The 12,818-nt window shown below is 48.7% G+C and overlaps 1 protein-coding gene across 1 annotated transcript in view; it reads right to left on the reverse strand.

Moving 5' to 3' along the window:
* Positions 1-12,818, reverse strand: part of Iqsec3 (IQ motif and Sec7 domain 3) — a 99,615-nt gene that overhangs the window by 53,903 nt on the left and 32,894 nt on the right. The window contains exon 2 of the mRNA XM_028761134.1: positions 11,635-11,718. Coding sequence (XP_028616967.1) covers positions 11,635-11,718 — 84 coding nt within the window. The remainder of the gene's footprint in view (positions 1-11,634; positions 11,719-12,818) is intronic.

Here is a 12,818-nt window from a genome sequence, read left to right on the forward strand (position 1 = left end):
AGATCTCCCCCCAACCCAATGCTTATAACAGATTGTCTAAGACTGGTGGACTTTTTGCACTTGGACTTTGCCTCTGCTGTGTCTGTCATGTCCCTATAGAGGTCACCCAATTGCAATGCAAGTAAAAAGTCAACACATTGAGGTCATAGTATGCTGACCAAACGCACAGTGGAGACCCAGCTTACTGTTCCTCCTCTTTTCTGAATGGCTAAGATAATCTTTGTCTTTTGCTCTCAGATCTATAATCATTTCCAAGATCCAAGTGCCTTTGCTAAAATCTCTGGGTTCTCTTCCAGGGAAATGTCTACATTCTCACATCTAGCATGTTGTGCACACCATGTGTGGTCCTATAGGAAAACTTCATGCACGTATCTGAATAAGAACACTCATTCGGAGCAGTGGTCACAGAGAAGTTTCTGTGCCAAGGGCTGCAGGTATCTCTGGGGAGACAGGAAAGATGCTTAGAGAAGAAGCTCCAGACAGCTTTGCAGAGATTTGTCATTATCTTCAGTGCTGATGGAATGCTTAATCGAAGGGCAGAAAGCCTGAGAGGCATAAGGCCCCTGCTTCAGCACCTGAGCAGCCAGACTCCCAATGCATTGCTCTCTCGTCTGAAAAAAATGGAGATGTGAATACCTCCTTTCCAAGTCAGCTGAAGATGGAATGACCTCACAGGTAAACTGTCTGTGTCCATAAAGCTCTACCAGGGAGATGACTTGGGAAAGGACTGTCCCCTTTAGACTCCTTAGGTGTCCCTAGTAGTTCATACTTTGCCCTTTTGGGAGCTGTAGGGGACAGGGGCAACTTGAAAACAGGAGAGGGGATAGGAGTTTTGTTTGGAGAGGGGACCACCTTTCCTCAGGCAGAGGCTAGCTTGCCTAGCAGCCTTGCATACTGGTGGGATAAGGTGAGGAAACACGCAGACCCCAGGGGTCAGTTGCAGCAGATGTTGGCCTCTGTAAGGGCCAGATGTGTATATTTTTGTACCACTGCAATAGCTATAACAATAATTACCAGGGACCTTGCTGGAAGGGTTTTGAAAGCTGAAGGACTCCTCTCTCGTGTCATCCCCCCACCCCCAGTGGCATGGACACCCATACTAGATTACTCCTGACTCTGCCACTCATTCTCAAAGCTCTTCTGGGACAAAGAAACAAAGCATTTCCTAGACAAAAGCTAACAGCACACTTCACATCCCCTCAAGATTTTTCATCTTTTACTAAAACACATTTCATTTTTCTCCTTTCTTTGAATCAATGGGGTGGTTTTAGATGGTTGAAATGAGTATAGGAAGCCAAGTGTCCTTTCAGGCCCCAGATGGGACCAGGGAAGGGCTGAGATTAGAGAAAGTCAGTGTGAGTGAAAGACAAGAACCACGTTGGGGAGAAGGTTGAAAAATCCTGCACAAGATGGGCCGAACAAGGCCAGGGCTGGTCTCTTTTCCTTCTGTGTTCTCTGGCACTGGGGCATCACCTCCCCTCTGTAGACTCTGCTTCCTCCCCATGCGGCAGCATTCTAGACAAGATGCCTCAATATCTGGAAGGAAAGAGAAGCTGGCTTTCTATTTCTTGAACCTTGTGCACCATCAGAGGCCATACTGTCCTATCCCTACTCTTGCTTGCAACCCTCAGCTCACCCCAGATCCTATACAGAAGCCTCGTATGTCTTCCTGAGAGCATTTAACATAAGCTTCCCTGGCCCATAGCTCCTTGACAACCATGACCCAATCTGGAAGCTAGGTCTGCCATATCTGCCCTGGGAGGGGTCTTCCACTCGAAGCCACAGCTCCTCTGGTGGTGACATCCCTGCTCCATCAACTCCCTAGGTCCCTAGTAGAGATGTTATTTTCTTTTCTTGTTGGCCTCATGGAAGCTTTGGTCTCACAGCTGCCTTACAAGGGGCTGTTGAGTTTGTTTTGTCTCCAGGGCTTCCTGTCAAAGTGAGAGTAGCTTTTTGCTTGAGTGCCAGCCCTCACCCTATCATGCCAAGGCCATAGAGGTGGTGAGCTGGCAGTTCCTGTTTTATCCATGCAATGAGAGCCACCACTCATCTGCCAGGTCCCAAGACACTCCAGGTGACTTGTCTCAGTCTCCTATGGACAGTGTCTCTCTAGACCCCAACCCGAACCTAATTGTCTCATGTTGATGTCTTCATGTTGCCAGGCATGTCATCTTCCCACAAGCATGATGGAGTTCTGGTATTAGAATTGCGTTCTGAGACCCTTCTCTGCTCTTTGCCACCACACAACTCAGTTTCTCAGATCCTGGTAGACAGCGGAGCAACACTGTGAACTGCTGGCATTGTCTTGCTTCATCTGTTAGCCAGTCCTCTAGGAAGCGCCTGTCTTCTGATACCCCTGTCTCCCTCAGCCTTATGATGAGCCTCCAGAAGCTTCCCTGAACATACATATACCCTAATGTAATGTCACAGCTGGTCCAGGCAGCACTTAAGATTTCCAGCTGCACGCGCACTGTGTGTGACCCCCCAGCGTTTTGAGGCTGAGGACTTAATTGTCTATCCACAAGGAACCCTCGTAGGGCTTGTTAGAGTGACTGCCCAAACTTTGTCCATGTGACTCATCCATGAGACCGAGCAGGGTTGTGTCTTCCCACCTGTAGAGTCCCATCATTGTGACTTCCTCCTGCTCCAGCCCTGGCCACCCACCTTGCTTCTTCATCTTTGTCCCTGAGCTAGTTCCAAAGAACTAGGGAGCCCACAGGCTCAGTATGACCACATGCCACAGGAAGGTCTTTCCTCAGGAAGACATGGACTAGGGACTTGCCAAAAACTGTAGCCTGGTACCTGCTTTCATTTGATTTATCAATGACAGTCTAGACTCATGGTTTAAAGTCTTAGCCCTCAGCTGGTAGTACTGTTTTTGGAGCGGTGGTGGTCGGTTAATCTCAGTCGTCAATGTAGTGAGCTCTAGAACCACCTGGGAGGTGGGACTTCTGGGAGGGACTGTTGGGGATTATTTTGTTAGAGCAACTGAGGTGGAAAGATCCGCTCACCCGTCTCTGGAATTCTAGACTGAACAAAATGGAGAACATGAGCCAAATGTACATTCGAGTTTCACTGTTCCTCAACTGTGGCTGCAATATGGCTGCTGCCTCAACCTCCCACTGCTGCGACTTCCCTGCCATGGCAGACCTCAACCTCAAATTATGAGCCAAACTTCCTCCTTAAGTTGCTTTTGCCAGAGTACTTTGTCAGAAGAGCAGTCAAAGTAACCATGACAGGAGGCTCTGGATACTGGGAGAGCCAGGGCCCAGCCTGCAGAAGAGTCACTAGGAGCAGGGTTATACTCAGCCCCTGCTTCCTGCCTCTTTCTCTGTGTCCTAGCCCTCCATAATTTGGACAACCCCTACCACAAGCTTCCACCACCGTGATGTCGTTCAGTTGTTCTGCTATGCCGTCCCTTCCATGATGGACTGAAACCTTTGGAAATCTGAAGTGTTTCCATTGGGGACCGTGATCATTATGAAAAGTAATTACTGCAGGATACAGAGTTGGCTATAGCAGCATCACCGGTAGAGTAAATGTTGCTTCAAACACTCTCAGCAACTATGGAGGCAAGCCTCCTTACAGCATCCCTGGAACCCATCTCAGTTTTATTCCTACTAGGCTTTTCTAGAGTCCTGCTGGCTTTTCTTGCTCTAGTAGAAAAGAAGCTATGAGATCAGACTGGCGCCACTATTTCCTGCAGTCCTAGTAGGAAGAAATGCTGACCTGCTGCAGCATCGTCCAGAGCCTCTTCACTACATATTGACTTTGGGAGGAAGCCTCAGAGAACCCAGCTTGCTCAGCAGCTGTGGGGCAGGACTGAGCCATAAACCCTTCACTCTTGAGATTAAATTAATTTCTTCTCTCCAAGGAGCAGACAGACAAGCTCTGGGCTGGCAAGGAAACCTTTCTGATACAACACCCAGCTCTCATCACAGCTTCCATGGTAATATCCCAAGTCTGGTTTAACCTCTCAATCTCCTGCCCGATGTCTAGAAAATCCCCCAAATCTGTTGCTCTTGTTGAGTGCCATTCATCTGAGACAATTCTTTTATGATTTCTGCCTTAAGTAAGACCATCCATTAAGAGTCTGTCTTGAAATGTCAAGCTCTTTTGAGCCAGTACTGTATTTGCCACAGGTCTCTTTGGATGAGGATCCCTCCCTGTGAGCCCATCACCTAAAAAAACGAACCTCTCTCTGAGGGGCCCAGCACAGTGACTGTTAGAATTTGGACCTGAAGTGCTCCCCCAAACCATGTGTCGGTTGCTAATCTGTGGCTCTACTAGGAAGCAGAGGAACATTTAGGAATGATGTCTGGTGGGAGGAAGTCAGGGTACTGGAGTGTGCTCTTTAGAGGGATAGTGATACCCCAACCCTTTCTCCTCTTCTCTGTTCTATTTCTTCCCTGTGAGCCCGTCTCTCCTTCCATCTCCCTCCTTCCTGGCTGCCATGAAGGAAGTAACTTCCACCATCATGTGTTCCCTTCATGATATGTGGTATCCCAGGGGCCCAGAAACAATGGAACCACATGCCCATTGATTACAGCCTTTGAGACTGTGAGCCCAAATACACCTGCATACTTTAAGTTGTCTTCCACTGGTCCACCCCTGGCTGTTGATCTAAACACTTCTCAGTTGTATTGAAAATCTTGCTCCCCCAACCCTTGAGTGTGTGTGTGTATGTGTGTGTGTGTGTGTGTGTGTGCTGGAGTAGAACACATGGTCTCATGTGTTGTAGGTAAATACTCTACCATCAAGATATTCCTAGAAAGTCCAGCTTTCAAGAAGCTAGCATCCACTGCGTTCTTAGGACGTGTCAGGCATCTTCCCAACTCATCATTGTATTTAATGCCCTCCAAACATCCCAAAGGGGAGAGCTGTTGCTGTCCCTGCCTCACACTGGTGAAGGTGAGATCCATTAAGTCACTTAACCAAGGTTATGTTTGTAGGCACCATGTCTCAATTTGAACTTGAATCTGGATTACTCTAGGCGTCACTGTCACCTGCTCCACATTGGATTGTCATGAAGTCTCCCTGTATCCATCTTCTACTGCTGAACACTTCACAACTGCCTTGCCTTTGGAGGGCACCAAAATGCTTTGGGGACCATCTTTTGATCCCTGAAAGGGAAAGGGGATTCATGTTTTTAGTAATATACAAACAGAACCTTGCTCACTAAGGTGATTTTCCATCATGAATCAGCCAACTCATGCTGTTAAGATACATCAATCTCTTAAGAATATATTTGGTAAGTTAGCTTTCCCTGGGGACACGAGGAGTTCTGATTGACTCCCTAGACCTTCCAAGTTTTGGCATAGATGTAGAGCATGATGATCACACTGAGAGCTCACCAGTCTGTGTGGGTGCTGGTACCTGTGGTCCAACCAAATTGAGACATTCAAAGATGAGTAAAAGAAGCAGAGCTCACAGTCACTCTTGGCTGCTGCTGTCTTTGAATGGCTTCTGGTCTTCAGCTGTACCAGCCTCTACCCTCCTGGCCCATCTTCTCTAAGGGGACACAAATTCTTTCCCAAGGTCAGTCAGAAGGATACCTAGGCTACCAATTCCATACAGAGAAGCACATAGTTGATGTGTTGAGACACTTCTTGTGAAGACAAAGATGAAGGCCAACCTCCTCAGTCCTCTTTGAATCACGTGTGTCTTTGGAAAAGAGTGTCTAAGTCCAGGGCAAAGGCTGGGATTTGACAGTGCTTCCCTCAGACCATATTGAAGAAACTGAGGCACAGAGAGGGGCTGTCTCCTTTCTCACTGTGCTGGCAAAAGTTCTGGGCTTCTGGAGGCCCCAACTGTGCATCAACCCCAGCTGGAACTGAGATGACAAGTCTCTTCCACTGAGTCCCTGGCCCCTTCTGCCCCATGCTTTTGCAATGCTGGACACATTCTCTTCACTCCTCCGGCTCTTCCTCCTGCCAGGGACAGCTGCACACACAGCCTTTTCCATCTCCTCACCAACAGTCTTTGTCTTATTAATTTTTCTTTTGATGTGATCTTCCTACGTAGCTCAGGTTGGCCTTGAACCTGCTACAGCCTCTGGTATGTTGGAATTATAGGCATATTGCCACTACGTCTACTGTCTTTCCTTTTAAGAGATCCTAAAAGAAATCTCTAGATGCCCCCTATCTTAAAGCATCTTCAGCCTCTAAAAAGGAAATAATGTCTTTCAGAATGCCTGATATGATTAAACCGGTCTTGCTGTAGACGATTTCTTTTCTTTTCTCCAACTCTTGGTTTGATTTTTTATGAAAAATATTTATTTATTTATTTGTTTGTTTATTTATATTTGGTCTAACATTGGGTGCCATTGTGGACATTATAAATTATTTTTATGGATGGGTGATAGGTTACATGATAATACACTAGTAAAAGTGCCTTTCAGAAGGGAAATAAGACAAAGCTCAGGAAGGTGTGGGTTAGAAAATCTTCAGGCCTTCAAGGAGAGGATGGTGCTCACGGGAACCAGAAAAGAATATCACAAGGATTCACATAAGACAGTTTCAGTAAATAAAATTAAAACAGCTTTACTAGAAAAGTGGGGCATCTGTGCTGATGACGAGCACTGTGAGAACCCCAAGGTACTCTTGGGGTGCAGTTCATTCTGCTCTAGAAGTCCACGAATGAGCTTTTGATGGAACCAAAAGGGGAGAGGCTGCACAGCTTCTCAGGGTCAGATTTCTTCTCCTCTAAGACCTGGTGCTCCATGCTCCTTCATATGGCCCCCAGACCCAGATGGATGCTGTCTCAAGGGTATTCAGAAGTTCCAGTAAGGAGCAAGGCTAGACGTCCATGTTTAATGCCCCTTTTCTGCAGGAGTGACTCTGTCTTGTATTCTATCTATGGGAGGCTTAAGTTCTCACCTGAGGACTAGTGGGTTAGCTGTGCCTGGTCATGGCAGGAAGAAGGGACCTCTGAAGGAGGGAGCCTATATTTTCTTTTTTGCTTCCTCTACCATGAATTGCCTCCCTGGTGTGAGGACACTGAGGCCCCAGGGCCAGGGGCCTGGCAGGCTAGGGGGCTGCCCCAGGTATCTTGAAGGATATCGTGGGAAGATGCCCCAGCAGTGTGGCCTGGATGACCCCCTTGGCTGATCTAAATCAGTGGGTGAGATAGGTTTCAGGAAGCCTCCGGGCCTCAGTGACTACAAGAGCAGGCATGTGAAAACTGTAATTGCCTAGTAAACACAAGCTGGTCATTTGATCCACTTCAGGCTGGTTACAGCCAGCTGGGTGAAGGCTGGAGGTGATGAATTAGGGGTTTCCCCAGGCCAGTGCCGGATCTGCCAGACAGTCCTCCCAGAACGATCCTGCCTTGAGAATACTAAGTTGGTTCATCATCCTGTAGATCTCTAGGACCTGTTGTAGGTAGGTACCAGGTAAGGCATGTAAGTCACTACTCAAGGCAGGCATGGTAGGACCAGGGAAGCCTGGTTAGGACTGGAGGCCCTGGAGAAACTATAATGCTGCACACCAGAGGAGGATGCAGGCTACAAATTCCTCCTCCTCTTCCTCCTCCTCCTCTTCATCTTCTTCCTCTTTTTCCTCTTCCTCCTCTTCATCCTCCTCCTCCTCCCCCTTCTCCTTCTCCTCCTCTTCCTTTAATGATGGAAAAACGTAAAACCCAAGGCATAGAGAAACAAAATAGTAGAAGGCTATCCACTCAAATATTATCAGTAGTTAATGCTGTATGATTGGAGAACCTTTTCATTTTTCTTTTTATTTCTGCATCTACTAGACTTTCTAAAGGAAACATATGTGACTTAAGATCAAAGGAAATGGGTAGATGGATTTTCCTTGAGCTCTAGAGGGGAAAAAATCCCAGTGTCGGCATCCATGGAGGTTAGGCCTTGGGGTTGGATCTGGCTCTGCTACCAGATTTCACTGGCCATGGTCCTTTTGTCATGAGTCCTTGTGTGCATGTGGACATCACATCTGTCTCACAGATGTGGGTATGCTGTGATGACAGCCTGGAAACAGGGTTGAGGCAAAGGAGATGGAGCAGGCACCAAGGGAAAGCTCTCTTCTGGATGCTGGAGCCCCAGGCTTCCCAGCTGTGGATTCCTCTTCCTCCTGCTGCGTTTCCTCCCCACACGCTAATCCTGCCACCCACCTCCCATTACTCTAATGGAAGCCAACCGTCCTCACCTCAGGCCTATCACCACCCATGGAGAGAAGTAGTGGGCTGCAATTCTGAGAGCTGTTGGGAGGGGGCTGGCCAGCTCTTGGGTCATCCATTGTTCTGAATGTCACTGGTAGCTGCAATTACAAGCTTATTCAGCTCCCAGAGCACAACCCTGTTTTCACAGTAGTGAGGAGGAGGGAGGGAGGGGGGCAGCACCAGGTCCCCAGCCAGCGGTGAGAAGAGAGGTAGAAGCTGGTACATAGCTGCTGTTTCCTGCTTGGTCACGGGGATGCAATGTGATGCTGCTACAGGAGTGGGGCTCCTTTAGCTCCCCAAGGTCCCACTTGAGAGTTCACTTCCCTGGCTAGCAGGCTGTGTGGGAGTCAGTCTCTTCATCCTGCTTCAGCACCCCCTGCCAGTCCACAATGGCTCCTTTGCACCTGGCTCCCTGGTGCCTGTCCCTGCCTCCCCTTCACAGACAAGCTTTCAGATTTACTCATTTTCAGCTCTTCCCTCTGTAACAAGCAGCACTCACTGGCAGGCTCCAGGTCCAGAGAGAGTCATTCCCGACACAGCTACCAGCTGGGGACCTGGGGAGGTTGTCCTCTCTTCCCTATGACTGGGCTTCTCTGCTTCTTTGGGAGCCATCAGGGGGTCCCTCTAGACCCCTGTGACTTTCTGTCTACAGTACTGGCCTCAAGATGACACAATTGAATAGATAGGTAAACTCTTGCATCCCCTAAGAGCCCAAGGATTAAGAAACAGGTAGATCACTGACTCAGCCCTGCAGTATGAGAATGATATGCTGCAAACTTGTGTTGACGTTGACCTCAGTGGGAAAGCAGAGGAAAAAGAGGAGCAGCTCCCAGGACTGGATAAAAGACCTTACTGACTAGTTTTGGGTTCTTTGTCACTCAAAGTCTTCTGTTGAGACCTGTTAAGTTTATCTCTAGAAATCCTTTGTCTGGAGACTGACAGAGATGGTAGGAAACCGGTCTGTCTGGCCGTGGCAAGGAATTTAAGGATAGTCCAGAGGCTTTGGTATGCCTGTGCTAGCCTATAGTCTGGTCTTTGGCCTTGACACCGTCTTCTTGATGAGCTGTCGGGAAGTTTAGCCGATTGTCCCTGGAGGTGGGGTGCCTGGTCCAAGGAAGGGGACAAAGGGCTGTGTAAGGCTCAGGAGCAGATGTTGGGATTCTAATGGGAGAAAATGTGTCTTAGTTTGGAGTTTTCCCAGAAACCAAGAGACATATGAGTTGCTGAGCAGTCCCCCAAGTGATCCCATCAGACCAACAGATAAAACAGATTATAGGAAACTATAAACCAGACAGACAGGACTATAGCTGCAATCTGGAGACAGGCCACTGAGCTGGGATGTTTGCCTGTCTCATGCAGAAATGACTCTGTTCCATGTAGGGGGAGGCCCTCCTGGAACATTCCTGAGAGACTCCCACCTCTTGTTCTTCCTTCTCCAGTACTTCTAGCCTATTGCTCGAACTTCTAGCAGAGACACAGCAAACCTTTGGGAAATAAGAGAAGGGTTTTCCTATCATTCACTCCAAGCCTTGAAAACCTTCACCCTTACAGGGTACTGTACTCCTTCCTGATGCTGTTGGATAAGGTAGGTCCAGGGGAGCCATGCAGCAGGACACGGGAGACCATGAGAGTGGAAGAGAGGCAAGGAAAGAATCTTCCCCATCCGGGCCTTAGCATCCCTGTTCAGCCTTCCTAAAGGAGTCTCGTGCTTAGGCAGTACCAGAACAATGTTCACTGAAGATGACGTTGACTGCTTGGGCAGGAGGCCACTTCTCCTCTGCTAACTGAACAGTGACAGTCCAAAGGAAGGAGCCAGTGTCCTCTGTCTCACCCTTCGATGTCACCTCCCCCCCCCCTGGGCAGAACTCCCCTCCTCTCTTCTCGCCTCCCCTCCTCTTGTGTCTCCCATTGTTCTCCTTTCTAACTTCCTGATGAGCTGTTTTCACTTTGTTATCCTGGTGCCTACTAGACAGGAGCAGAGGGCTTCTCAAAGGGCCAAGTGAGACTTGTCTGCCTTATGCGCCAAACTTGGAAGAGAGCACACAAAATGGAGCACACCCAGCCCTACTATTTTGTCTTCTTTTCTCCATCCTGGCCAGCTTCAGGGAGCTCCCACCTCTCCCTAAGCCTTGGATTTAAGAACCCAGACTATGTGTCCCCCTGTTGGCCACTAGTATCTGCCTCAGAGTCTTGTCTTTTTCTATTACTCCTCTTAAGGATATCTCAGTAGCAATGCCTTTTGGTGGATGTGGTGCGTGTGCGTGTGTGTGTGTGTGTATGTGTGTGTGTGTATGTGTGTGTGTGTATGTGTGTGTGTGTATGTGTGTGTGGTGTATGTGTGTTCTGTGAGTGTGTGTGTGCTTTTTTATATTCCTCATTGTTTCCCAAGGAGTAAAAGGAGACACAATTATAGAATCTCAAATATAAAAATATTAAGTATTGAGAGTTCAGGCCCCCAAGTTCAAGTCCAGGTGTTGGTATTGACTACATATGACTGTGGACTGTCTGTGAATCAACGTCCCTCTCCACTCATGAACAGCCGGGTGATCTGCCTCACGGAGCTACTCAGAGATCAGTGATGTTACATGTAAACACCAATTTCTAGACAGACCCAGCCTTTTACTCTACAGATGAGGAAACTGAGGGCCAGGAATGTTAAAGAATTAACGTAATTTCCATGGTTAGAGGTTCGAGATGAGGCCAGAATACAGGTAATGTGAAGGAAAGAGAAACATGAGAGATCAGCAGAGACTGAGAGAAGAGGAAAGACAGAGGTGACAGTGATGTGGGTGAGGGGGTGGAGGAGGAGGAGGGCCACTAAAAGCACAAGGCAGGGAGGGAGAGATGCACAGAGGGGGTGTGGTGAGAGCCGGGTGACAGGACCACAACAAAGGTGACTGAGGCAAGAGGGAACGTGATTGGCTTAGACAGAATGAGGACAGCACAGGGTAGTGACACCAAGCCTGCCTGTCTCCACTGCTCTTCCTCTCCAGGTTGTCAGACAGCCCAGTGAGGGTTGAGAAATCCCTACAGTTAAAGCCAGTCTCCTTGGCCCCTTTTGGAAGGAGAAAGATCGGTAGAAAAACTGAATCCCCACAGGAAGGCCAGGCAGAGTGCATGGATTGAGCATCCGCTGAGTCCAGCCGCCAGCCCGGTCACAAGGAATACCCGTATGTGTAAAGTCAAAGTCATTTCTCTTGTTTGCCAAATCCATAATTTACACAAGGTGATCAGAAGGAAGGAACATGGCTGGGTACAGAGCAATGCGGGTACAAAGACCTTGAAGAGTGGGAATCAGCACGTAGGTCCAGAGGAAGGAAAGAGGAGTGGGGAGATGGGAAGGCAGAGGAAAGCAAACGGACCACACAAGACTAACAGGAGGCCAAAGCAGCTAGTGTTGGATGCTGGGCTCAGAAAGGAAGGAGGGTGGCAGGGAGCGGAGGGAGATCCAGTTCGCACCTTTGGGAAGCCAGGTCGGAGCAGGCAGGCTTCTGCTCCGTGTCAGCGGCGGGGCAGCAGAATTGGTGCAGCACGGTCTCATTCCTGCAGGCAGAGAGGTGGAAAAGGTCAGAGTGTAAGGCTGGCTGAGCCCAGCTCTGAAGAACCCTCAGCATCTCTCCCACCCTCAAAACCTGGCTTCCCTTTCCCTACCTGAAATCCCGCCCCCCCCCCCCAGGACCAAACACTGCTCTAGAAGAGTGTACAGAACACATTGTCTTTTCATCCAGGTTTTCCCAACCATTCCTGGGCCAATTCAAACATGGACCCTTTAGCACAGTCTCCCTGGTCTCCCGCTCTTGCGCTGTAATGTGCATCTCTGCAGGAGGCTCCCACCCGCGATTCTCTGATCATGGAGCCATCTTTTATTCTAGTTCTTTACGATCCTGTTCTTAGAAGTTCTGTAAGGCAGAACAAGATCTAAACACGAGGACTTAGCATCTGTAAACCGCCGTAAAGCCCACCGCACACAAAGCCTCCAGGCATGCAGACGGACTTCGTGATGCCTCCTGGAAGCTCAGGGTGTGCTGCTTGGTGAGAGATGTGAGCAAGATGCCTGATGGAGATGAGAGAGTGAAAGTGTGGGTTCTCACTGGAACTCTGGATGCCCAGCTGTACTCATGTTTCACCTCTGTGGGCCTCCATCTGTCTGCTCGACCGAGACAACTTGCACTTTTACTGAGATCAGGAAGATGAACTGGAGAAGTGGTTCTCAACCCTAGCTGCCTATTAAAGCCACCAGACTTTAAAATATATCAGTGCCTAGGTTCTGCACCCCAGGGACCCTGAGTCCTGTGATCTGACAGGAGTTCAAGAACCAGTTCCCTTTATAAACTGCCAAGGTCCCCTCCCTGCTAACACACTGTGATTCTGATACCTGGTTTGAGCCAACTTGGAGCTAATACTATGCTTGTTGGGTGAAGTTATCTTGTCCTGAGGTCAACTCCCCTTTCTTAAGTCTAGACCTTACAGTCTAGATGGATCCTGGGTCATCTGAAAGAGGGTTTCAGACCTCCTTTAGGTCCAGAGTAACTTGTCCAAACCAATGCTTTACTTAAAGCACATTTTGTAGAACAACAAAGAGGGAACAGTTATGTCTCTGGGGAGCAGAGACTTTGTACCACTTCCCAGACCCCCTCCCCCGG

Source organism: Grammomys surdaster, unplaced genomic scaffold, assembly GCF_004785775.1.
Source record: "Grammomys surdaster isolate TR1022 unplaced genomic scaffold, NIH_TR_1.0 126660, whole genome shotgun sequence".
In the NCBI taxonomy this organism is placed as follows: Eukaryota; Metazoa; Chordata; class Mammalia; order Rodentia; family Muridae; genus Grammomys; species Grammomys surdaster.